This window comes from Mycosarcoma maydis, chromosome 5, assembly GCF_000328475.2.
Source record: "Mycosarcoma maydis chromosome 5, whole genome shotgun sequence".
Taxonomy (NCBI): Eukaryota; Fungi; Basidiomycota; class Ustilaginomycetes; order Ustilaginales; genus Mycosarcoma; species Mycosarcoma maydis.
In genome coordinates, this window is record NC_026482.1 from 423,471 (window position 1) to 448,927 (window position 25,457).

General features: G+C 53.6%; 12 protein-coding genes across 12 annotated transcripts; 7 read left to right on the top strand and 5 right to left on the bottom strand.

Moving 5' to 3' along the window:
* Window positions 1-1,239: 1,239 nt before the first annotated feature.
* UMAG_02172 (uncharacterized protein) lies at window positions 1,240-2,358 on the top strand (the record flags this gene model as incomplete). Its single annotated transcript, XM_011390222.1, has 1 exon — window positions 1,240-2,358. The coding sequence occupies one exon, from the start codon at window positions 1,240-1,242 to the stop codon at window positions 2,356-2,358; it is 1,119 nt and encodes a 372-aa protein (XP_011388524.1).
* A 225-nt stretch (window positions 2,359-2,583) lies between these two features.
* UMAG_10064 (putative glucokinase) lies at window positions 2,584-4,166 on the bottom strand (the record flags this gene model as incomplete). The annotated part of the gene is made up of 3 exons (XM_011390489.1): window positions 2,584-2,590; window positions 2,674-2,830; window positions 2,906-4,166. The coding sequence occupies 3 exons, from the start codon at window positions 4,164-4,166 to the stop codon at window positions 2,584-2,586; spliced, it is 1,425 nt and encodes a 474-aa protein (XP_011388791.1).
* Window positions 4,167-4,462: 296 nt separating this feature from the next.
* Window positions 4,463-4,783, top strand: UMAG_02174 (uncharacterized protein; the record flags this gene model as incomplete). Its single annotated transcript, XM_011390223.1, has 1 exon — window positions 4,463-4,783. The coding sequence occupies one exon, from the start codon at window positions 4,463-4,465 to the stop codon at window positions 4,781-4,783; it is 321 nt and encodes a 106-aa protein (XP_011388525.1).
* A 913-nt stretch (window positions 4,784-5,696) lies between these two features.
* UMAG_02175 (uncharacterized protein) lies at window positions 5,697-7,550 on the top strand (the record flags this gene model as incomplete). The annotated part of the gene is made up of 1 exon (XM_011390224.1): window positions 5,697-7,550. One exon carries the CDS (start codon window positions 5,697-5,699, stop codon window positions 7,548-7,550), a length of 1,854 nt encoding a protein of 617 aa, XP_011388526.1.
* A 723-nt stretch (window positions 7,551-8,273) lies between these two features.
* Window positions 8,274-8,795, top strand: UMAG_10065 (uncharacterized protein; the record flags this gene model as incomplete). The annotated part of the gene is made up of 1 exon (XM_011390490.1): window positions 8,274-8,795. One exon carries the CDS (start codon window positions 8,274-8,276, stop codon window positions 8,793-8,795), a length of 522 nt encoding a protein of 173 aa, XP_011388792.1.
* A 424-nt stretch (window positions 8,796-9,219) lies between these two features.
* UMAG_02177 (uncharacterized protein) lies at window positions 9,220-12,657 on the top strand (the record flags this gene model as incomplete). Its single annotated transcript, XM_011390225.1, has 1 exon — window positions 9,220-12,657. The coding sequence occupies one exon, from the start codon at window positions 9,220-9,222 to the stop codon at window positions 12,655-12,657; it is 3,438 nt and encodes a 1,145-aa protein (XP_011388527.1).
* Window positions 12,658-14,051: 1,394 nt separating this feature from the next.
* Window positions 14,052-15,410, top strand: UMAG_02178 (uncharacterized protein; the record flags this gene model as incomplete). The annotated part of the gene is made up of 1 exon (XM_011390226.1): window positions 14,052-15,410. The coding sequence occupies one exon, from the start codon at window positions 14,052-14,054 to the stop codon at window positions 15,408-15,410; it is 1,359 nt and encodes a 452-aa protein (XP_011388528.1).
* A 221-nt stretch (window positions 15,411-15,631) lies between these two features.
* On the bottom strand, window positions 15,632-17,242 carry UMAG_02179 (uncharacterized protein; the record flags this gene model as incomplete). Its single annotated transcript, XM_011390227.1, has 1 exon — window positions 15,632-17,242. One exon carries the CDS (start codon window positions 17,240-17,242, stop codon window positions 15,632-15,634), a length of 1,611 nt encoding a protein of 536 aa, XP_011388529.1.
* A 1,293-nt stretch (window positions 17,243-18,535) lies between these two features.
* UMAG_02180 (uncharacterized protein) lies at window positions 18,536-20,581 on the bottom strand (the record flags this gene model as incomplete). The annotated part of the gene is made up of 1 exon (XM_011390228.1): window positions 18,536-20,581. One exon carries the CDS (start codon window positions 20,579-20,581, stop codon window positions 18,536-18,538), a length of 2,046 nt encoding a protein of 681 aa, XP_011388530.1.
* A 658-nt stretch (window positions 20,582-21,239) lies between these two features.
* UMAG_02181 (uncharacterized protein) lies at window positions 21,240-23,126 on the bottom strand (the record flags this gene model as incomplete). The annotated part of the gene is made up of 1 exon (XM_011390229.1): window positions 21,240-23,126. One exon carries the CDS (start codon window positions 23,124-23,126, stop codon window positions 21,240-21,242), a length of 1,887 nt encoding a protein of 628 aa, XP_011388531.1.
* A 662-nt stretch (window positions 23,127-23,788) lies between these two features.
* Window positions 23,789-24,753, top strand: UMAG_02182 (putative NADPH-dependent beta-ketoacyl reductase (rhlG); the record flags this gene model as incomplete). The annotated part of the gene is made up of 2 exons (XM_011390230.1): window positions 23,789-24,368; window positions 24,455-24,753. 2 exons carry the CDS (start codon window positions 23,789-23,791, stop codon window positions 24,751-24,753), a joined length of 879 nt encoding a protein of 292 aa, XP_011388532.1.
* A 171-nt stretch (window positions 24,754-24,924) lies between these two features.
* UMAG_12097 (uncharacterized protein) lies at window positions 24,925-25,450 on the bottom strand (the record flags this gene model as incomplete). Its single annotated transcript, XM_011390601.1, has 3 exons — window positions 24,925-24,989; window positions 25,080-25,221; window positions 25,397-25,450. 3 exons carry the CDS (start codon window positions 25,448-25,450, stop codon window positions 24,925-24,927), a joined length of 261 nt encoding a protein of 86 aa, XP_011388903.1.
* Window positions 25,451-25,457: the final 7 nt, after the last annotated feature.

The following is a 25,457-nucleotide window of genomic DNA, read 5'->3' on the forward strand; positions in this document are numbered from 1 at the left end:
TGACTCATGAGTTTCTGAGGTTTCTCCACCGAGCAGACCAGGCGTCGTTTTGGACTCGTAATCTCAACCGCATCCTACACCTGACAGTCAACTCAGTTAGCGGTGCTCGCCAGGTTCTGCATTCCGAGCTTGACATGCAGTACATCGAAACGCTTCCAAAAGCTGGCGATCCATATCCTCGAGGTCGCTTGGATATACCGATTCCGGAGCTCCTTGTGCACTGCATGTTTTCACAGATGTACTGTAGCACTTTGCCGTGACGCTAGTGGCCACATCGCCCCGTCAGGTACCAAGTCGTGCACAGCCCCGAAAATGGCACAACCGTGAACACTCCTTGAGTTGGGCGCATGCTTTTCAAACAAGCTACGTGCTAGGCTTGAACTTGATGTCGAGCAGAAGCTCGTCCCGATACGACTCTCTGCGGACACTTGGTTCAGCGCTTCCAACTCTTCCGCCCGTCGCTTGATCATCTGCACACTTTGATGTGCGATCAACTCTCAATTCTAATGTGAACTCACCCTTCAAAGGCTTTTAATGCATTCGTGATTGTCGCATCTGTTCCGTACCGTCATCAACAAGAAATTTCGAATCAACTCCACTCACGACTCACGCCTCGCACATAGCCAAATCTTGAACAAACAACTTTCCTTTCTAACGCACTAAGCGAACCCATATCCCCGCATCTAAGCATGCCAAGCGAGGACAGCGAACTCTTCAGCGCTCCTGACCGATTCTGAGCTGTTTGTGCTTGCAGGCTCCACACCATGCGTGATGGTCACGCGCGTGGTGGACTGTTGGGCATGCGAACAGTTTCGCAGACCAGTCACCTAGCTTTTTGCGTCCGCAATCTCTCAGACACCAACAGAACTCGTCTGCAGGCTATTCAGAGCCAAACGCCGAGAGAAAGCAATGACGTAAAGCCACAATTAGTTATCCACAGGGTGCTTCTTCACAGAAGCCAAACAAAGTAAAACAAAGGCGAGGTGTGAAAGCATGGTCAGTATATTCATTCACAGTGCCTCACAACCATAGCATCTGAATCTGTCGCACTTCGCTATGAAAACCATGGTGGACGTCCCTCTCAGGGTGCGGCAGTAACCTATAAGCGCTTCTGCACCGCGGCGAACGACTCTGACCTACTCTTCTAGCCCTTCCCTCATAAGCGCACCTGATTTTTGGCCTTACCACGTCTATCCCACCCATCCATCGAGAGTCTCGACACGCCCACACGTTACCAACATGTCAACTAGCACAACCACATCGCAAGGTCCCAAGGTACTGCTCACGGGCGTGTCCGGCTTTGTAGGCTCGCATGTGCTCGACCAGCTGCTCAAGTCGTCCCGCAGCTACCACGTCACCTGCGTTATCCGATCCAAGGCGAAAACGGAGCCATGGCTATCGAGGCAGTTTGCCGCTGGTTTCCAACAGAACCGTATCGATGTTATCGAGGTCTCCGACCTGTTGGCCTCCGGATGCCTTGACAGTGCTGTCGAGGCCAAAGACTACATTGTCCACGTCGCTTCTCCTTATGTGCTCAGTGCCAAGAACAACAAGCGCGACATTATCGATCCTGCTATCAAAATGACGCAAAACGTGCTCGACGCCGCTCTGAAAGCCGAAAACAAGGCCAAGGCTGCTGGCGAAAAGCCCAAACTGAAACGTATCGTCGTCACCTCTTCATTTGCTGCCATTCTCAACCCATTGAAGGGCATCGAGCAACGCGACTACACTTACACGGACAAGGACTGGCAGCCGATCCAGTATGCTTTCATGGGAATGTTCTACTCTCCTCTCGCCTACCTCATCTCCAAGACGCTTGCCGAAAAGTCGGTATGGAACTTCCTCGAACAACACAAGCCCAGCTTTGATGCTGCTACCGTCAACCCACCGAATATCTATGGACCCATTATTCACGAGGTCAAGTCCGAAGATGCCATCAATACCTCCTCGGCCGAGCCTTGGAAGCTGTACAAAGCCGGGGGGCCTAATGGCGATGGTAAAGTGCCTGCCGAAGCCCTCTGGTCCTTCTGCGACGTACGTGATGTGGCCAAGGTGCACGTTGCCGCGCTGGACAATCCCAAGGCGCACAACACGCGCTACCTTGCGTGCGGTGGAAGCATCTCGTGGCAAGAGGTGGCGGACGAGATTCACAGCAACCCAGAATACCCACAAGAACTTAAGGATCACATTCCACGCGGTACACCCGGTCAACGACACCGTCCTAGCCCCCTGGCTAAGCTCGACACGAGCCGGGCCGAGAAGGACTTGGGAATCGAGTTTCTCGACTGGAAAGAGTCGGTCATCAAGGGGTCGTTGTACAGCTTCATCGAGATCGAGAAGAGTTGGGGTCACCAGTAATGCACCAGATACTTTGCGCCTCCAGTGTTGACGGATGCCGGAATGTCCCAGACTGAATCGGTTGCAATTGTTCTGTTTTTGTCCTCTTCAGATACCCTTCGTGCTCAATGTCATATACAAACACTCTTGCCCACAGCTGTCTATGAAGCTCTTCCCAGTCTGATCCTGAAGCCAAGACCGTGGAGATGTGAATTGCAATGCACGCTGATCGATTTGGCACAAGGATCAGGTTCTGTCACACCAAAACAGGGGTCAAGTCAGCAACAATACCTGACTATAGACACGGACGGAAGCGACATTTGTTTGAGTACTTACTCGACACGATGACCGCTGGCGGCCTGCTTAGCAGCTTGAAGTGCGCCCAACGCAGCACCTACACCACTTCCGTCCTTGGCCAGACCGATCTTGACACGCTTTTCGCCTTGTTCGCCAATGAGCTCGCGCAAAGCTCCGCGCATGCGCTCCTCAAAGTCTGTTCGAATTGCAGCAGCAAGCGGGTCAGTCATGATGAACAAACACCAAGATTTTGGGCGGCAAGGCGACTTACATGGGTAGTACTCGATTACACTTCCGTCCATACCGACCTTGACACCGTCATCGTTCAAGCCTGTGCCCTGCACGTTGCCCGTCTGCACCATGGTAGCTGCAATTGCCACAGCACTCAATCTCGCTGCACGTGTGCCGACGATGTTGCAAATGGTGCGTACCGTCTCGACATCTTCAGCAGACACGTATTCGTCCTTGATCTGCATCGTCTGCACCAGCACTTTGCGTGTTGCGCTGGTGGGCGAAGCGGCGTCTTGGGTATCCGCCTCGATAGCCGACATGTAGGCTGTGTCAAAAGCATATTGCGTGTTGAACAACTTGGATGAAAAGCCTTGGAAGAGCACGAGCTGATCGACGAGGTGGAGCAAAACGCAGCGTGCTACTTCGCCGAGGTACATGCCGCTGATCATTTTCTCGAAAATGTGGTTCCTTGGTCGAATGGATTCGCGATCGACCTGGTTGTCGTAGATGGTGACCGGTAGCGCCTTGCGATCGTCGTCGAAACCTCCCCATTCCGTGTTGATGACCATGTGCGAAACCGAGCCATGAGCCGTCTTGAGCTTCTTGATTTTCGAAATGTGCTCGAGGTAAGCGCCGTTGGTACCGGTTCCAAAGATGGCGCTGATGAGCGCCCCGTTGGAAGCGTAGGCGTGAGCAAGAAGCGCCCCGACCGTGTCATTAACGAGAGCGCTGCACTTGACCTTGATGTGCTTACGATCGAGCGCTTCCTGCAACAGTTGGACGACATCTTTGCCAGGAGCATCCGGGCAATTGAAGCCCTTGGTCCAGTGAATGAGGTGACCACTGTCGATGGCCGTCTGCTCGACGGGGAAACTGAAAGTGAAGCCGAGGTGAAGCACATCTTCGGTGGACGAGGTGCCAAAGTCGGTCAAGAAATTGTCGACACTGGTGGCCATGTAATCAAAGAGATCACGAACAGGGCCCTGTTTGAGCTGGTCAGAGACCTTGTACTTTTCTTGCTTTATGGCAAACGTGCCCTTGCCGTCGAGAGCCACTTCGCAAACACGTAGATTGGTTCCTCCAAGGTCAAGAGCAAGGTAGGTACCCTTTTCCGAGCCGGTAGGAACACCAGTGACGAAGGATGGGATCATTTGCATCTCGGCTCCATGATTGGCGAGGCCATAATTGTAAAGCTCCTGAAAACGCGCGACGAGCGACTCGAGCAAAGGCTTGTCGAGTGTGAACTGATCTCGGATCGCCTCGACGGCTTGCTGTCGCGAAACGGACGGAACAGCTGGCATCGTGATTCAGTAGTGAAGGATCCAGTCTGGTTTGGGATGAGATACAGACGAGCAAGAACCGATGTGCCTTTGAGGTGCTTTCGTAGCGTCGAGGAAAGAATAGACCAAGATGAATGATTCGACCGAGAGAGGACGCTGAGCGACGGGCAAGGATGGAGAAACCGAATCGCTTGCAGGTGACAACCAGAAGAATCGACAAAGGCAATCGTGAATGGCCGATGCGCACGCTCAGCGAAAGCCAACAGCCAAGAGCAGAACAGATCTAACCAGCCTGCACAGACGGGACACGGCAAGACATGAGAGCTGCTTTCGGTGCAAAGCTAACACGCAAGCCTGAGCCAGGGTCACGCAGCCTTGCCAACAAATCTGAGAATGAAGTACGAAATCTTATAAAATCACGAATCACGAATCGGTCTGGCAAGCGTCAAGATGAAAGAGACAGTCACGAGTTGAATTCAGGCAGTCAGCCTAACAATCACGCGTCACCAGCCCCAGGCACCAAGCACAAACGCCAAGCCACGAGCACCAAGAGTGAAGCGCTACCTGACCACGAATGTAAGAAGAAGGCAACCGATCTTGCGCCGAAAATCACGAATCGTGAATGTGGATTTCTGTGAAGCGCTCGCTTTGCAGAACCTCACGCCTCGGTGGGACTTGGGCCCTTCCCGCTTTCCACTTCCCGCTTCCCGCTGTGCTGGTCTTCAAGCCTCAAACGCAGTCAGTATGATTCAAGCAATACGTACGTCAGCGTGCGCCCCCGGGATGCAAAAACCGCGCAGACAACAGAGCAACACTCACGAACCACGAATTGCGGCTGGGACGACATTCGTATCGAACAGGAGCAGTTGCACCAGAACACTTCGGCAGTTGCACACTCCTATCTCCGTTGTTGTGCAAGGCTTGCGCTCTCTCCTACCTTTGTTCTGTTCTGGCCCCCAGCGCCCCGCCCCCAGCCTGCAGGATCTCGCAGTCACCTACTGCGGGTGCGGTGCTGCCCACACGCGTTTTGTACAAAGTGAATAGGGCTCTGCTGCAGCCACAACTAGAAAGGACATCGGATCTGACTCAATTTCTGCCCCGATCTCACTCCAATCGGGCTCTTCTCCCGATCTCACCCAACCCAGATGACCGAAAAGGTACTCGGTGTCAAAGGTAAACGACAGCTTATCTGCTGTGCACATACTGCAGACAAGCCTGCATTTTGTGATCACGTTCTTCCTGCTAGACCTCTCTAAAAATGAACACGTTCTCTTCAGCTCATCGTCCCATTGGATTAGCCTCAGGCCCGACTTTACCTGTCGTCCTGCCAATGGATAGCCTCGTGTTGCACACCCCGAGCTCGCAGTCCGGGTAAGGTCCCTGATCAGTCGCAGTCACAAGGGCGAGGACCCGGTGTGGATGAATAAATATCATGCGTACTTGCTATGAACCCCATTGGCAACACCATTCTTGCCCCCCTTTAAAGACACTATCTTGCCAAATTGCCACTAGTAACGCTGGGGCAATCTCGCTCTGCAAGTGCGAGCAGATATGCCGGCTATTACTCAGAGCCTTGCCTTTATCGGCGCATCTGGAGCGCCCCCACCCCATCTCCCGAGCACCTTGGTCTTGCCACCTGACATTTTCCACAATCTTGGTCACTACTCCCCCTGGTTTCCCGCTAATGCCCTGTCGCAACAGGTCGACAACCATGATGAATGCGAGGTAACCTTTGTTAGCCAGCTCGAACGACACGGCTCCCGTTACCCGACCGGTGGCGCATTCAAGGAACTGCGCAAGACGCTTCAACAGATCGCTTCGCATCTAAAGCATGTACCTGATGCAGGCCAGAACGTTGCACCTACCGAAGCGCTCGAGCCGCAGCTCCAATGGCTTCGTCACTGGGTTGATACCAAAAAGACGGAAGATGGCGGCCTGCGCAATCGTCTCGGCAACTCGGAGCTGACGCCATACGGTCAATTCGAAGCTTATTCTTCAGGCAGACGCTTCTATGAACAGTATGCACACCTTTTTGAAGCGCAGCACGTTCAGGTCAACGCCGACTACAACGTCGAGCTGAATCATGCAAGCTCCGCTCTCGAGTCTCTCTGCAGAACGTCCGAGGTATCTTCCTCCTCCGGCATCTGGACTGCGGCACATCTCTTCTCCCGCGTTCGTCGAGCCGTATGTCGCCTCCTGGACTCAGGCTCAACCGCCGATTCGGCGCAGCTAGGTCAGCAACTCGCCAAACGTCCCTTCGTTCGTGCATCAGGAGCCGATCGCGTCATCACTACCTCCCGCTTCTGGCTCCAGGGCTTTGCGCATTCTCCTGACAAACCATTCCAGCACGCCCCGCCCGAGTCGGCTCCATGGCCACAAAAAGGTCGACCTGTGGTGATCGACGACCTCAAGAGCGACAAGCCGCACAGGCGAATCCGCAACCTTCCCGAGCCCGATGTCATCATCTCCGAAGCACGCAAATCAGACAAGCTTGGTCAGATTACTAGCAACAACACGCTCGACGTCTACACGTGCTCAGCTTTCGAGCGTGACTATCGCGACAATGCACAGAGCCTTGCTTCCCGCAAAACAGCGTCATTCTCGAGCAACGCTACCGCATCCATTCGGGCGCGACTAGCGAGCCAGCTCGGTGTGCGACGCGGTGGAAGCAAAGATCGACGCGGTGAAAGGATCCATCTGGAGCCTCGCCAGGTGTTACAGCTGTTCAGTCTGTGCGCCTTTGATACTGTGGCGAGACTCGACCCTTACGGACTCTGGTACAACCAACCAGAGCGCAACAAAGACGCCATGAGTCCCTTCTGCAGCCTGTTTGAGCCGGAAGAATTCGGCAGCATTTACGAAATTACTACCGACTTGGAAAAGGACTACGGCTTTGCAACACACAACCCTCTGCACAAAGCCCTCGCCACTCCTTGGTTGCGAGAGCTTCTGGCGAGGCTTGAGAACAGACGACCCGTCATGTCTCCTCCAACGTCCATCAACACTACCCTCGATGAAGATCGCGCTACGTTCCCCGTGTCAGCCGCACAAGGCCCACGCGCTTTTGTTGATTTCACTCATGATAACCAGCTCGCACCTGTGATCGCTGCGCTTGGATTATGGGACGAGGATCATCGTTGGACCACTTCACAGACTACGCCTTTCTCAGGGAGGATGACGGTAGAGAGATTGGAATGCCGGGGCGAGGCATACATTCGCGTCTTGGTCAACGACAAGCCTGCTAATGTCTCCCATGGAAGCTGGTGCGCCCATACACCAGGATTCAAGACCTCTCACGACGACCATCTCTGCCCTCAGAATGCATTCCTCGAACCTCTTCAGTGGGTCGATCAGCCAGATGAGTGGGACAAGTGCTACACAAAGACGGGCGCAAACGTTGATTAGAACGCCTTCTGATCCGCTAATTTTGTCAGTTGTTGCCTTCCCTACAAGCTTTCTTTTATTGATATTGATTCACCTAAAACTATTCACTGACAGCGAATATCAACACACATGATGCTTTTAGCACCAGGATTGACGGTTTGTGAGAACGAGATCACGATTTTGTGTAGTCAGCACAGCAGATCGATCGGGATTTGCTGATCGGGCTTTTGCTTCAACTCAGGAAGAAAGTGGGCAACGGTGAAAAAGGCAAACGGAGAAAAACAAAAAAAGAAAAGAAAAGAAGAGAAAGCTTTCGTAAGCTGGTTGAGGTTGAATAGTTGTTCTTTCACTTCTACCATCACCATCATGCCATAGCCCTTCGCTCGGCTACACTTCAACGCGTACGTACGACTGACTTTGCTCATCTTTTGTCTCTTGCGCTCCTTCTTTCCTGCTTCTGCTATCTTTTCACCGTCCGGCAATGAGCGATCGCGCTAGGTTTTAAAAAGCGCTCAATTTATCTGGCACCTCTTCGCCGAGCCCTTGGCTTCGATGGCAAGCGTTTGTGCTTGTCATCTGCTTTGGTCGATGCCGCAACTCTTGACTTCTGAGCCGTATATCTCCATTCAAAGGGATAATCATAGCAGTATCAGCAGCACGAGAGACAGCACCACCTCGAAGAACTGCCCGCTGATTCGCTTCTCGCCTTCTGTTCGATCCTCTTTGTTTGCAGGTACGCTCGCTATGTTTCGACCATCAACAAGCCTAGCGCTACGCTCGACGCTGCGTCAGCTGGCGTCAGCGTCTAATCAGCCCATCCCTCCTGGCTCAGAGATCAACGCGGTCAAACGTACTGTCGCCACTATCTTACCGCCTATCAGGCTCTACCGGCGCATCATTCGCGCACATCGTAGGCTCGACCCTGACATGCGTGCTGTTGGCGATAACTACGTCAAAGACGAATTTCGAAGGCACAAGAACATCGACAACCCACTGCAGATTATCGGTTTCCTCAGCTCGTGGAAGATGTACCTCGATCAGCTCGAAGTGCAGCAGGGTCAACCTGGCGGCTTCCGAGGTCAACGACTAGACCCCCAGCTGCTCGAGAAGATGTCGGACGAGCAGATCTACCAGATTCACGAGCTTATGACCGCAACCCAAGAGGCGTACTCGGACAAGGCGCAGGCATTTCCACCAGAAAAGCAGAGGGAGTTAGCTGAAAAGGCGGCTGCCGACGCAGGCCTATCTGTCAAGAAGGATGAATGAGCCCAGGTCCTAGCTCAAGACCAGCTATCAGTTTCGGATTCCATATCACTGACCCTTCCGTGCACGTTCGCATTCGTTCGTTTCCCTCTCTCTCACATTTGTCTTTCGTTCGCATCGCACTTTTGTTCTGTTTTGGTCTTTTTTTAATCGCTGTATTTGTACTGCCGTCATTGCAACGTTCTGCGCTCAAGCTTCCTGTGTTCGTCGCTCTCGTCGACATCAGTGACAGTCATGATGGCTTTGAGACAAATTCCGGAAATCGGTCTCTGATTTCAGCTCCTCGCCTGAAATTTTGCTCAATTTCAGAAGAAAGCGCTGATCCACCGCGTGCCGTGTGGCTGAAGACACTCGTGATTGAGACGCATGGCGTAGCTTCAGCACCACCACGTGCTGCACCTCTTGTTGCACACCTTACACTGTCAGCATGGGCCATCACAGGGGTGCAGAGGCGATCAACGCAGCGACTGGTGTAACCACTCGTCAAAATGGGCTTCGCAAAACCCAGCCTTACTGGTACGAGTTTCAGACATATTCGAAATTGCGTTGGTTTGGTCGAGAGCTCATCGAGATCATGACGACTGAGTTTCGCGATCGCACCAAGGAGTACTATGTATGGGCGATTCACAAGGGGATATGTACTGTCAATGCCAAAAAAGCCGACTTACATCAGATCCTTGGCGACGGCGACAAGATTTGCAATAGTGTCCACAGACACGAACCACCGGTAACAGATGAACCGATCAAAATCATTCACAGAGACGATGACGAAGGAATTCTAGTGATTGTCAAACCGGGATCGATACCTGTTCATGCTGCAGGGAGATACTTGCGTCATACGCTGGTCGGCCTCCTCCAGTCAGAGCACGGTGTCGACATGGTGTATACGACAAATCGCCTAGATAGACTGACGAGCGGTATCATGGTCTGCTCGACCAAGAAGGAGACCGCATCCAGACTCGGCGCTCAATTTGCAGCTGGACAAGTCAACAAAGCCTACGTCTGTCGTGTGCGAGGCAAATTCCCTCAAGGCGAGGTCGTCTGCAAACAGCCGATCCTGACCATTGACCGTCAGAGCGGAGTCAACATTGTCCACCCAAAAGGCAAACACTGCGAAACCATATTTGTTCGCCTCTCGTACGACGCTTCCGACGACTCTTCGGTCGTCTTTTGTCGTCCCATCACGGGTCGCACGCATCAGATTCGTGTACACGTCCAGTATCTGGGACATCCCATTTGCAACGATCCCATCTACGGTCACGACGTATGGAGCAAAGTCGATAGTTCTGCTTTTGCCGAGGTCATCCCTGATCAATGGAAGAAAGTCGGTGGCGAGATCGGGCACAAGGAAGTCGAGAAGATCGTCGATGCGATCAAGGGCGATCAGGATGGACAAGAGGACTGGGCAAGGTGGAAGGACGAAGTGCTCTTCAAAGACATGATTGCTCGAGAAGGCCTCGAAAATGTTCACGTCCCTGGGCCCAATGGCCGTTCCAGTCGACCTTCCGACGAACTACTCAAACGAGCATTGGCTAAACTAGAATTGGACACAGCTGATGTTCCAACAAAAGGTCTCAATCGACCTGTCGACATTGAGACAGCTTGGCAGAAGCGAGTCCGAGAACAGTCATCTGATTTCTGTCCCGAATGCAAAATCCCACTTCTACCCGACCCGAAACCAGAGGAGCTTTACATCTATCTACACGCGATCAAGTACTGGACAGACGAATGGTCGTTTGAAGACGCTTTACCTTGGTGGGCCAGAGAAGACTGGCAGTCAATCACGCCTCACGGTTCAGGTACAGCTCAAGGTGCAGCAGAAGCGACACTACCAGAGGGGCTGGCAATAGCTCACAAGTCTGGGACTCTGCTCTCAAGTACTGCCATCTCGAGCCTGATCACAAGCGAGATCGAGGAAAAGGCATCCAGATTGGCCGAGCCGCAAAAATATGCCAAGCACGATCAAGGTGTGGAGCTGACACAGGTGAGACAGCTGGTAGACTATCCGGTCGTCGATACTGGATCATCGAGCAGGAGCAGCAACAATGAGCAGATGGCAGCTGCGATGGAAGTTGTTGACGTTCCAGTCGTGTTTCAAGTGTTTGGCGGATTCGAAGACTTTGCTCAACGCGAGATTCTGCAGCAAACGCTCTTGCGTGCATCCGGCGATGAGGACGCCTTGACACACAAGCTCGGTGTTTCTTCCAGCATCCACTCTGGGCACGTCAAGGTGCTGGATAACAAGCTCGCTGGGCATGCATTGCAAGTCTATTTTGATGCTAAGCTCGGTATCGCCAAGACAGCATATTTGCTGACGGCGGTGCGTGAATTTCCGCGAGAGTTGGCAAAGGAGCTTAAGCACGAAAAGCACATTGGCGGTGCGAGCAAAAGGGCCAAATGGAAGGCGAAAGAGCTGCGCAAGGCACTGCAAAAGAAGGAGGGCAAGAAGCTGGCGACGCAACCGACCACGCCAGGGATCATCCAAAAGCCGTCTATCCTGCAGAAAGATGGCGAGAAGAACGAATCATCTCGCTCCATGACTGCCCCATCTGCTGATGGCAAAGCAACCATTTCAACTACAGCTGTCGAAGAAGCGACAAGCTCAGCCGTTAGTGAGGCCGAGACCGATGAAGGTGCGCCATTTCCTTCCGAGGTCAAGTTGCTTGAGCTACTCGACGACATTTGGGAGGCGTCACGTTCGCAGCTCGACCGAGCACTCGAAAGCTGGAAATGCATCGTCGCCGCAACCACCGGTGTTCCCGTCGCCACTTCGTGCCGCACATATCGAGCCACCGTTGACCGGGCCACGTACAATCTTCCAAGTCTCAACACTCAGACCATGGAACGATATGTGGGCGAACTTGCCTGGGATTGGCTCAACGGTCCCGACACGCCTAATACCGATCTGAATGCTCCGACCAACTGGCGAGTCGATTTGGAAAAGCCTATGGTGGATATCACGCTCAAATTCTTACCCGGGTTCGGCATCGGAGACGAGTTTGAAAAGGAGCTCGGCGAACAGGACGATCCGGCGCTCAAGACGGAAGGACAGATCGCGTTCATGATTAAACTGCCTCCACCAGCGACAGCAAACCCTCGACGACCGGCGGGAAGGAATGCGTTATTGGTTGGAGGAACAGCCATGGCCGAATACCGAGCTGCATCTCTAGCGCTTGCGCTTCCGCTACCAACGGAGCGAAAGACTCTGAATGGTGTGCAGTCCGGTCCAGAAGTTGCGCCGCTGCGTGTGCTCGAGGCTTGTTGTGGACATGGATCACTGGTTTTTGAGACCGCAGCGATGATGGAAGCTCGAGGACTTCACGGCCAAGTGTTGGGTTGCGATATCGACAATGAAACTATCGAGCGCGCACGTTGCATCTCGAATCTCGCTGGATTCTCAAGCTCGAGCGGAGCTGTTTCTGTGCAACTGGAAGCCATCGACGGTACCGATTGCTCTGCGCTCCAATCGTTTGTCGGAGGCTCTTGCTCTGTTGATGCCATCATCACCGATCTACCGTGGGGTAAGCGGGAAAAAGCGTCGCAATCGCTGTCCAAACTCTACCACTTGTTTCTCGAATCGTGGTTCTCGGTGCTCCGAACCGGCGGATACATCCTAACGGTCACCGCAGAACATCGGACGCTCTCACGAGCTCTCAGTGTCTTTGAAACCACTTGCAGAAAGAAGCGATTGGGAGCATGCCTCAGGATGGAAGATGTGAGGATGCTGGACAAGAACGGAAGTGGATTGGAGCAGAACAAAGTGAAGCAACAGGGTGTGTTAGAAGCACAGAGAAACGGACAGATGAGGAAGATCGAGATCGGATACCATGTATATGTGTTTATGATCCGCAAGATTGCCATCTGATGCGGTAGCAAGAGGTGTCGTTAGCGGCTGTTGCCAAACCTGTCCAGAATCGTAAATCACGAATGAAGCCGTTCACAAACCCACTTGCAAAGTAAATTCTTTCTCATTCATACAAGATCCGTGATTCGTGATTGATGGACGCTTCACATTCACGATTTGACTGTCCTGTCAGAATGTGACGTACTAGCCACTGTGTGTAGGTGCACGACAACGTCCAGGGCTGACTGTCTAGAACGGGCGGTGTCATGGTCCCGCCTCAGCACATGGAGCTATGGACAGCACAAACTCGACACTAGATGAGTGTGAGTCTGGAGCCCCGCCTGTGTTGGTGATATCCAAAAAAAATCATTTGAATCGCACTACGGTTGGCGACGACGATGTCTGGGTTCTCGGCCCGTCTTCCAGAAAGAAAAAAAAACCCCCCACAGACACGAACATGCCGACACAATCACGCGGAACGCGGCCATAAGGTGGCAGTAGACAACGTTAGTGGAGGAACAGATCTGTCCATGACACCGGCTCGTCCGATGTCAGCAGGCTGATTTTCGTGATTGTTGTGACATGAGTCGCACTTACTCGTGCTGCGTGCTGATACCGGTGAAAAGGGAGAGTGCTTACTCTTTTTCGGTGAGCCTCGATGGCGACGATTGTGGATTGCGCAACGTCGTATAAATGGATGACTGGGTTGGCTGCACCGCTTTGCATGTTATTCCGTTGTGGCCGTGCCTGACGACTTGAAAATTATAACAAAAAAAACAAGAAGAAGCCTCGCTTATTACATGTCGGCATCATGACAGAGGTGTCACGCTGAACCAGGACAACAATTTCCTCATCCAGCTGCTGCAGTGCTGCAGTACAAAATGTACGTCATACCCATAAGAAGAGCTTGGCGAATTCAGCAAGGCGGCGCCTCTCTCTCTTTCTCTGTGACACGCGGCTTGGCCGACAAGACAATCACGAATCACAGAATGCTGTGCAACGTTGCAGACGCCGTCCGTTTCTTGTGTGACATTCGTGATTACGAAGGTCGCTGCTGACTCGCACTGTCGAGACTGAGAAGAATTCAGGGTCTCTCTCTCTTTCTCTTTTGCGCCGACGCTGTGCTTTGCCGAAGGCCGCATGGAGCCTGTCCAAGCCCTCGTTGCTCGACTTGAGTGATTCTTGAGTGACCGTATGGAACGCTGACTTCAGAACATCAGGCAGCTTATTCCTTGCGTCTGAAAAGTCCCTCCATTCGCATAAGTAGTTGAACATCCCCATCACACAAGCTTCGGTCGTTATCCCAACTACGCCTGCACTCATACCGTTTCTGAGTTTCAGAGCTTCTTGCTTTCCTTGGTGCAAACAGATTTAGCAGCAGAAACACGACACTTTACTGCTGCTTTATTACAGAAATGAAGTTTACCGGCGCCACGCTGGTCTCATCAGGCCTCCTCGCCGCTTCAGCTGCGATGGCTGCTCCTGCTCCTGCTTCGACCGGCGCCGACACGCCAGTGCACATTCCCATTCAGAAGCGATCCGTTGTCAAGCGTTCTGGTGACGACCTTCTGCACTGGGCCTACGATCAAAAAGCGCTTCTTCAATCCAAGTACAACTTGCCGACCAATTCATCGCAAAACCAACGACGTGCGGGCGCTACATGGCTCACCAACGTACAGTATGATTCTTCCTGGGTCGCCTCCCTCTCGGGCGGTACACCAGCCAAGGACTACGAGGTGGTCCTCGACACGGGTTCCTCCGATCTGTGGATCTCTTCGCAATACTACCAGCCTTCGTCAAGCAGCACCTTTCGGAACCAGTCGACTCCGTTCGACATTCAGTATGGCTCGGGTTCAGTACATGGCTACCAAGCCACCGACACTTTTACGCTTGCTGGCACCACGGTCAACAATCTGCACGTTGCCGTAGCCACTTCGGTAAGCTCTGGTCTAACAAGTGCCGCTATGGAAGGTATCATGGGTATGGGCTTTCAGCGTCTCGCATCTTCCGGTGAACCTCCACTATGGGTCGCTGCCGGCATCGACACCTTCTCGTTCTACCTGGAGCGAGCCAGTCTCTCTACACGCGATCAGACGCAACCGGGCGGGATTTTTACGCTCGGTGGTACCAATACGAGCCTCTACCAAGGCGATATCAGCTACAACTCGCTCCTCGAAGAGCTCTATTGGATGGTTCGTCTGGGCGCTATCGGTACGATGGGAGCCAATGTGCCCCTCAACGGTCTAACTCGTGCAGCCATCGACACTGGTACCACCCTGATCGGCGGACCCGATTCTGTTGTTCAGCAGCTGTACGCCAACATCGCCAACTCTCGATCCCAGGGCAACGGATACTATTCGTTCCCGTGCAGCTCGTCAGTCGATGCAACGCTGACGTTTGGCAATCAGCAGTACACGATCCCCAGCACCGACTTTGTAGCAGGCACCCTGGACCAGTCGGGCTCTCAGTGTCTGGGTGCCTTCTTCGGCTTGGGCTCGTCCAGTCAGACCGACTTGCAGTGGATCGTGGGCGATGCCTTCCTGAAGAACGTGTACTCCATCTTTACCACCAATCGCAACAACGGCAACTCGGGCGTCGGCTTTGCTAGCTTGGCCAGAGGCTTGAACTCGGGTACCATTTCCAAGAGCGTAAACTCGACCAGCAACAGCGTCAGCAGCGACAGTCCCGCCGCCACCACCGCCAAACGCTGGAATAACGTCTCGGCGTTGATGGCGACTGTCGCTCTGCCCGTCCTGGCGCTCGTATTTGGCTGATCGCGCCAGCACCTACAACCAACACTTTTTGCTCTCTCCCTGCAATCACGTATAGCAGCACTCACAAAACTCGTGACTATTCGTGATTACCAACTTGACTGCAAGTGCGAAGCACTTTCCATACTCGTGACTCTTTTTCTTTTTTTTTAGCAATTCATAATCGTGACATCTGGATGCTATCTGAAAAACGTATCTGTGGGGCATGTCAAGGTGCGTCGGCATCACGCTTGGTAGCAGTGTGAAATGGTATGGAGTGGCGACTCGGCTCTCAATACGGGTGTGCTTCTGCCGCTAGTGAGTGGCATCTGGAGGGCCAAGCTTGGACTGGACCCTCTCCTTGGCTTGCGCATTGCGCCTGTACCGAGCAAGTCGGCTTCGTTGGTCTTGACGCGCGCCAGGCCGCCTACACCTCCAGCTGCGAGCGTGGTGGCACTGAAGCGTCTGCCCATGCCCATGCCGCTGCCGCCCTCTGGATGTTGCTGTTGCAGGCAGCGTTGCATCGCCGCTTTGTTCACATGGTCCTTCCAGACCTTCCTTCCGCGCTCTTCCTTGACGGCTTTGGTGGCGAGCAGCTTGACGTCGATGGCCGCCGAGGCGTTGGGATGCGAAGAGTCGATCGAACGTAGCGAGATGGCATCGATGGATTTGCGCGCCATGGATGCTCGTGCTCGGTTGTGGTTGGCCGACGACGCGGCAGATGGCGGCCGCGAGATGGTGTACCCGGCCTGGAGCGCAGTGACGGACTGATCGGCGTCGTCATCCACGCTGATGGGCGAAGCAAATGGCGGCGTGGTGGCTGGACCAGTCTGTATATCCAACGACAGTTTCGGTCTTTGCTGCTGCTGTTTCATGTGCTGCTTTGGCTTGCTCATCATCACTACCGTCGTGTTCATCTGCCACGGCTCGTGCTCAGCGCTGAATGGGTGTCGGAAAGTGGGTTGCCACGGTGAAGCACCCAGCGAAAGCGCCCCTGGCGGCAACACTGTTGCAGCATGCAACGGCTGCTTGCGCCGGGTCAAATGTCCCGAATCAAACGCGCCCTCTGCGACCGTTTCGTCCGTCTCGACAACCGGTGCGATTTTGGCTCCTCCACGGTTGGCACTAGGCGTTTCGACTCGTGCAGCGGAAAAGAGGCTGGGTTGGGTCGATCTGGACGATTTTCTTGGTTGGATTTGACGTTTGATCATGGTAGAATCGGAATGCACGTGCCAACGTTGATCCTGCACGCGTTGTAAGACATGCTCATCGATGCGCTCCGGCGAGAGCGGCGAAGAAGCAAGACGGTTGATGCGCACCTCGGTTTTGGGTTGTGAGCGATGAGACGCAGCAACGTTGCCCATGACCCACAGCTTTCCCCTCTCCCTCTCACTCACTGTCTCCCTCTCCTCGGCAGGTCTAGCAGCGGGAGCCTTGGCCACTTGACCCAAACTGGCGTGCACATCCTCTCTGGCCGGACTATTGGGAACGCTGTTGACGATACTGTATCTGTGGTTGTGCAACAGCTTGTCGCCCATGGCTGCTGCCTCGGCCCTCTTCCTCCTTTCGCTCCTCCTCTTCTTCTCCAATTGACGCTGTTGAACACGGTTCGCAGGGACGATGCAGACATTTCCCGGTCCACACACCAACGACTCTTTCCGAGTGAGCGCCGCCGAGGCCGGCGAAGAGGTGTCGACGAACACTACATCGTAGCCGAAGATTCTCGAGAAAAACAAGCTCGAGAATGTGGATAGTGCGCGATTGATACGTCGAAAGGCCGAGTCGATAATGTGCGCCAGACCGAGAACGAACGAATCGACCGAGATTTCAGCTTGGCGCGAACTGATGTTGCCCATGTTTGGGCCGAGCGAATTGGGATAGTATGAAAAAGTGTGAGCAGTGGCTTGGGGCTTGGATACAAGTGACAATGCCACTGCGAATGCGACGACGGAAAGCCAGCGTCAAGGAGAACGCTGCAGGGTATGATCTTGGCACAAAAGTGTAAGCCGATAGCGGGTATCTAGTCGTAAGTCGTCATCCTGGATTCACTTGATGGCCATGTCCGTCAGAAGCTCGTTGAGGTCGAGCAGGAAAGGGGGTTGGTGATATGAAGGAGCAGAAAGCACAGGCACCTGCATGAGCTCCCTGAGCAGCCAGCCACATGCAAGCTTTCGAAGAATATCATCCAGCTGTCCGAATAGCGAATCAATCACGAATCGTGCGCGCGTCAGGCGAGTCTGTGCTACTGTGGATCGCGAATCAAGAATCTCGTCAGGGGCTGTCAAACTCACACGTCCGTCTTTGTTGCTATAGCAATTGCTCAATTGCTCACCATTAATCGTGAATATTAACAAAAAGATAACCAGCTTGTTGCTCATTTTATTAATCACGAATAATTAACTACACTAAACACCCAGGCGCATCCACTCTGCGACTCTCATGCAGCAAACAAGTCGCGTGGAGTTTTCTGTGAATCCGGAGTTGATTGGCGAGACTTTCTATGGAATCTTGGTGCCAAGTCGTGAGTCTCTCGAGTGCAAATTGCAGAGTCGAAATGGCCGAACAGATTTACTCCGGTGCACGGTGCGTGGTGTGTGAATAAACATACACGATCAACGACTTTGACTGGCAAACAAGTCGTGAGTGACACTTGCGCGCGGAGAAAGTCGTGAGTGCGAGGTCGGCCATCCTCGCATGATTCGGCGTATCGACAACCACAAACAGCTGATTCACGACTCACGGCTCACGACTCACAATTCACAATTCACAATTCACAATTCACAATTCACAATTCACAATTCACAATTCACAATTCACAATTCACGATGCTCGGATCTGATCGGATGCCCGATACCAGTCCTGTAAATCTCGTCATGGGTTGGCGGAGTGTCATCTGGACGTTGCTTTCCTTCCGCTTGCCGCTGTCCTTGAAAGCGTGAGGGTAGCATGGCGGCCATACAACGTCTTGCTGCAACTGTTGTGTCGGCTACGTGGGCTGCTCCCATGGCACGTCGCATCCCTGACGGCAACTTGCTCATGCACATGCAAAGTCGATCCAGGAAGGGTAACGTTAGGGGAAAATTGGCAATTGCAATCACGGAATAGAAATGTTCAATGTATAAAAGTGACAGCGTGAATGTCAGTGAATGTCAGTGCTGGTCAGCGATCTTGCTCGCCAACGCATCCAGATCGATCCGCTGTTCAGCGTTTGGCCCCACCTCATCGACCGTTGTCAACCGCGTCTGCGCTGGCCAAGCACTGCCTGTACCTGCCACGCCCACTTTGTCCTCGCTCACCGCCCGCTCTCGACGCATCGCCTCGACGCGAGCATCAACGTCCTTGGCAAACGCAGCGAGCAGCTTCTCCTCCACCTCTCTCTTTTTCTTACTCTTCTCTCCGCCTTTCCAGATCAATACACCCGCTGCAATGCCCGCCAAGAACGAACACGGCATGAAAATGCCCGTCGACCAAGCGGGTCGCGAACGGTAGTGCGTAGCGTATCCCCACATGTATCCGCACAACAGGCATTGAAACAGCGAGTTGAGATCGTTGCAGATCGTGATCCACAGTGCGAGCGAGATCGAGAATGCATGGTGCGTGAACGTCTCGTGTGGTCGGTACCACGATTGCGATTCGGCAAACGCGATTTGCAATGCGTGCAGATGAGCAGCTTGGTGCGGAGAGAGCACCACATCCGGCGACAGCTCCATGTTCTGTACACCCTCTTGTTCGTCGCTCGAATCCTCGTCTGCCCAGGATGCTTTCTTCTTCTTACCATGCTGCTTGGCTGCGACAACCGATGGAACGTCGTTCTTGTCCACGAGTCTAGGTAGGCCTTGCTTCTTCCTCAGCCTCCAAGTGAGGTGCTGGTAGTAGGCAATCCAAGCCATCCTCCACGTGTCCCTCAATCGCCACGGAATCAATCCAACACCCGTAATCGTAAACAGTCCATTTTCAAACTGACTGAACACCTCGACCCAGAAGTCCTTGTTCTTTCCCTTGTCAATCGCTCCTACCAAGAACAAGACTAGCGCTGCACCGCCAAACACCACCAAGAACCCATAGATACCCGCAATCACTCCCAACGGCGTCTTGAGAAACGCCCATACACCTTGCATCGCTCGTTTAAACTTTTGCTTTTTGGTGAGAAGCTCGTGTACGTAGGCATCCAGGTGCAGGTCGTCCTCAGCTTGGCTGGTCATGGCAGCGCGCGCCGCTGGGTGGCGACCTTCTTCCAGCTGCAATGTTGCTTGCATCTCCGCGGTATCAGCGTCCACCCGCTCTGCCGGTAGATCAATCGCCGGTCTTCGATCGTAAAGTCCAGGGATGTTGGGGAACATGAGCGAATTTCCAATGTTCGACAGATGACCAGCCGCAGAGACACCAGGGTCAACCACCTCCAAGGTATCCACTAGATATGCGCTGTGTTCATCGTCGAACGAAGACGATTCCGACGTCGGAGAGGCGTCCGTCATCGCTGGCTCTTGTTCGGCTGATGTTGAGGCGCCAAGGCGCTCATTTGTGGGGCTACGCGCTTCCTCTTGTGCCATGCTGCCGTACTTTCGGATAAGCGCCATAAACGTCGTTTCTTTAGCTTGACCGTGCTGCCGCTCGCCCTCCTTCAGTGGGTCGAGCGCGGCGATACGGCGCAGACGGTCCATCCGTCTCTGCTTCTCCCGCTTCTGCACTTTGCGATGGTGCTTCTCCACCACCCTCCTCACAATACCATATGCACCGTATCGACTGCGATCATGGATGGAATCGTCATCGTCGTCACCGTCTGCGCCCCTGTTGCGCTTGGTACTGCTGTTTGCTTCTGCTTCCGCTTGTGCCGCAAGCCGTTCGAGATAAGATTCCTTTTCCCTTTCAGAAGTGACACTGCCCAAATCCGAGGAGACAGTCAGAGCGGTTGTGGTAGGTCGCAGCATCGTGCTGTCGGTGGAGGCATACTGCACTTCTGAATCGAGCATCGCCCGTGCCTTGGCCAGCTTATTCGCGTCTTGAGCTCGACGCCGGCGCTCCTCGAGCACCACTTCGGGAAGCGCAACGAGCTCAATGTCGGTTTGTTTCTTGGAAGATGAGTCCGAATCGGATGCGGAAAGTGATCGCGGACGGTCCGGCTGGCATGTGGATACGCTGGGATGGCGATGCCTGCGCAGGCGCAATGTGCGGTGCCGATGATGTCGTTGCGGCATGGTGCTGTCTCTCTTCAAGCCGTCAATCGGCTGCTATCAGCAAAAGTGGGTTGGCCAAAACGCTCCAAGTTCTGCGATAGGCAGAGATGGTGTTGTTGACGCAAAGAAATCACCAGCGGATGACGGTGGTCGTCAAGAAAGGCGTGGCCCAGCGAGATGCCGTTTTGCGCAACAAAGTCGTGAGTGCACAGAATTGCAATACCAGTTACTGCTACGTTATATATCACGTATGTTCTATGCCTTTCAAACATCAAAAGTTTACGAACCCGCTGCAGACGAACCATAAATCCGTGAATCGTGAATCGCAACGAGAATACACACCTTCACGCTTGTGTGTCGCGCTCCAACTTATTCTGATTAAAATATAATATAAGCGCCGCCAATCGTGAAGCGTGAAGCGTGAAGCTTGAAGCGCGAATGGAGCTCCGGAACTGGGTCCGTTTCAGGGTCCCTCGCTCTGTCAAGCATCATGACACTTAATCAAAACACGCACGTTGGGTAAAACCCGCGACCAGACAACAAACACGAACACACTGTGGCTGTGACACAAGAGCACTCAGGCATTTTGTTTGGCATGATGATTTGCTGCAGGGACGTCGCCAAGTCATGGCTATGATTAGTCCAATGTTGGTTGCAGATGCAACATGCTGGGACGAACCTAGTTTCGACTAGAAGCACCAGCCTTTCTAGGCCTTGAAAATCCTGCTTCCAACTTGGTGATAGTCTGAGGCGCTTCACTATCAATCCCGGTCCCCGCAAACTTGTGCTTCTCTTGTGCAAGTACTTGCTCGATCTCATTTGAGACATGTGAGTGCGTCAGATCGTTTTTGTCCGACGCCTCGAGTTTTTTTACCACACGCATACCCGAAAAGCCCTTGACATGGTTGAGGATGATCAGCACATTGCTCGAATAGATCATCCGCGCCTTGACACCGCTAGAGGCGGGACAGCAATATAGCATCGCCACTACGCTCTCGCTCGACGCTCGCAGCGATACATTGTCCAGCCTGTAGAATGCGATTCGGGGGTCGTGGTCGCTCAGCGCTGAAGGCAGATCTGCAGGTGGAACAAAGCGAGGTGGCGATTCGAGCTCGACCGTCTCGCTACGAAGGTCGATCGCCAGAACCACCAGGTTCCACTCAGAGGTTCCGGACGCCGTAGATGCAAGCCCCTGGATCGCCTCTTGGACTCCATCACCCCATTTGAATCCGACGGCGGGTCCACCGGCACCGCTACCTATGCCATTGCTGCTAGCTGCCCCAGCGCGTTCGGTCGCCTGCAACCTTCGCAGTTCGGCGAGCTCTTGCTCGCGTTGTGTAAGCCCGGTTGTGGACGCACCAGTTCCAGATCCGACCGAGATCGAGCTGCTTTGTTGCGCAAACGCTGCATCCTTCAAGCTGGCCTGACCGAGCGAAGTTGGCAGCGTTGGCTGTGAGAGAGGTGCCAATGTCTCAGCTGAGGGCGTAGGAGGTTCCTGCGGCGCTTTGGTCTCGGAAAACTCTTGCTCGGCTGCGGTCACTCTGGACTCTGGTTCATTCTTGTCGATGGCTGTACTGACGTTGACTGCTGCCTGGAGTGTCGAGTCGGACGGTACCGTGGGCTGTGACAGGCTATCGGTGTTTCCGGCGACTGCACGTGGTGTCGTTGGCTCCTCGGGCGCTTCCAGTTCAGAAGCAAACTGCTTGGCATTGACGTCCTTCTCCGCTGACAAAGTAGCAGAAGCATCTTCTTCGCCTCTATCTTCAGAAGTAGGCGGCGAAGGGCTTTTGAAAGCCGAAGTGAACTCGTGCGAATTGTACCTCTTTGGGGTAGGAGCCGAGGTAATTGAAGGTTGCTCTGCTTCAGGAACAGGTCGAGGACGTTCGGCCGCTCGAGTCGTATCTTGCAATGAGCCAATCTTGCTGACACCAGTCACACCCGAAGTGGCTTCAAGATTGGAGGCTTCCGTCGAGCCTGATGCCGCACTTGTTAACACAGTGGTCGATGACTCTTGCGCCGATCTGAGGTTGTTTGCCTTGCTGGCCGAGCCGAAATTCCTTCGTGCGCCTCCCGAACCCGTGCCTGCTGCTTCCGACGCAGCGAGACCTGCCGTCTTGAGCTGGGGATTCTGATAGTCGTGCTTGCGGCTGTTGCGCAACTTGGTAGGCCACAGAAAGTCTTTGGGTGTAGCACCAAAGATGGTCTCCAGAAAATTTCGTTCAGTGAGACCCGCCATGAGCGAGGAGCGCGTGATGGCGTACTGCATCTTTTCCTTGATTTTGGCACCGTCTGGCTGGTACGAGCAGCAGAGCCACTCCCACTCGCCTGACGCGGACTGGCTGTCGAGACGATACAGAGCGTATCCACTGCGTTGCGGATCGTTGGCAAAGAGCTTGGACAGCACCGGTACAAAGTCTTGCTTGTCGCTCGCATCTGCGTCTGAAGGCGGTGCTGATTCGACGAGTTTGAGAAGTCCGCCATCGTTTTGCACGAGAATGGCGCGCACCGACTCATCGGCCTGCTTGAATGCTTGGGCCAGATCGTCGGCGATCGGGATGTTCGACATGTTGTGAGGACGAAAGAGAGGTAGACGAATATGACCTATAGTGATGGGGATGGTCGTGCTCTTACGAAAGCTCGTGCTAAGTGTCGAACGAACAAGCACGAGGTTGTGTCATTCAACAGATCGATGCGCTCACGCTGTTTGTTTCCGCTTTGGTTCTTCTCGCTTGACTAGCGCCGCAAACGCAGTCACAGTGCTGGTCTCGACTTATTTAGACATGGCTCAGCACCGTGGCAGCAGACCGCTGCTTGCAGTTGTCGCGTATCTCCTGGAATCACCGCTGCTGTCAGTGTGGAGTAGAGCTGGACCGTGCAGCTGTTGGTTGGCAGGCGTGGAGCACAGAACACGGACACGAGAACACGGAACGAATTTTCAATTTGTTGGTTGAGCCGCTCTTACACCTTTGAGATTTCGATGTGCGATACGCTACTCGGCAACCGGTCGAGACAGGCTGGCGGGACACGCGCGAGACCGGCTTCTGCTTTGAAATGCTACCGGAATGTAGTGAGTTCCGAGCCTAGTTCCCAACTTTCTGCGAGGCTTTCAGTCAACGTAGCGCTTGACTATATTTGACATGGGCATCTTCGTGCTTCTTGCTCGTTGCCGTGCTCCACTCTGATCAACTCCTTCACCATCCCGCTTCTGAACGAGTCTACATCAACACAATGCCCAAGGACGCAGCTCCCGAAGTGATGCCTGAGCTTGGTGCTCAGCGCCTCTTCTCGCTTGATGGAAAGATCGCCCTTGTCACCGGTGGTGGCACGGGTATTGGCAAGATGATCGCCGCCACCTATATCCGCAACGGTGCCAAGGTCTACATTGCCAGTCGCAAGCTCTCTGATCTGCAGAACGTGGCCAAGCAGCTCAGTAAGCTCGCTCCCAGCGATCCCGAGGGTAAAAAAGGTCTCTGTGTAGCGCTTCAGGCCGATGTGGGCAGCAAGGCAGGTTGTGATGCGCTCGCTGACCAGGTCAAAAAGGCCGAGTCCAGACTCGACATCCTGGTCAACAACTCGGGTCTCACTTGGGGCGCACCCATGGACAATTTCCCAGAGGACAAGGGTTGGAATAAGGTATTCGACCTCAACGTCAAGAGTCAGTTCTACCTCACAGTGGCGCTGCTGCCGTTGCTCGAAAAGGGCAAGAGCAATACCGAGCATGCCACCGTGCTCAACATTGCCTCTACCGCTGCTATCGTTCCTCTCGCCGAAGCTGGTCTGTCTGCCCCCGGGCACGGTACCTACTCCTGTAAGTTATTGTGCTTGCCATTCAGCGTTAGACCAGACGAGAGACTCATGAACTAACCTAGAATTCGACCATTGTTCCGTACACAGACCAACCGTCAAAGGCCGCATCGCTGCACCTTACCAAAGTGCTCGCCAACTCGCTCGCTGACAAATTCATCATGGTCAACGCCATCTGCCCCGGCGTCTTCCCTTCGCGCATGACTGCATACGGTCTCGAGGAGAACCGCGACCTGCTCGAAGGTGTCCAACCCACCGGCCGTATTGGTACGCCCGAGGACATTGGTGGTGTCGCCATGTTCTTCGCTTCTCGTGCAGGTGCTCACTGCACCGGTACCGGCATCGTTGTCGATGGTGGCCAGAGCATCCAGTTCCAGCCTCGTCTGTAAAGATGCCTAGCCGTGAAATCAGAGTCGCTGACCAACAGTTAAGCTCTTTCGTTGAGATTCGGCGTGTGCTGTTCGATGCGTTACTTGTGCCGACAGACATGAGAGCAACCCAATGATTCGATCGAAATGGAAAAAGTACAAATACAATCCTGAGCGAATCCGAGCTCTGAGCTATTCCTGAACATAACGTCGGCGCATCGTCCTATATTTTTTGAGCGAGTACAGAGTTTCTGTCTCTGTTGTATGAAGCGCGGTGTAGTTATCAGATGAAATGCGTCAGTAGTCAACAACAGTCTCGGCCATTCAGGGAGAGATTCGAATCTTACCTTTCTTGACAAACTCTGCCAGGTCGAGTTTAGCCTTGATCTCCTTGTCGTCGGTCAGATGCGCATTTCTTTCAAACATGCTGCGTAGTTTCCCCAAGAAATTGTACTTGGGATCTGGATAGTCTCTTCCTAGACGGTGGAGCTGTAACAGCACCAGCAGCATGAGTTTGCAACGTGTCATTGTCCATCAGCTGAAAAGCACCTTCTTGACATCAATGCCTTTCGAACTCGACTCCCAGGGGGGTTTTTGCTTCAATATCGCAAAAAGCACAGAGGTTTTGGCGTAGTGTGCCGGAGCTAGACATGTATCTACTCACTTCTTTGTACAAGCCGATCGCTCTTGCCCGCATCGGATGCCCGAGTGGCGGCATGACGTTG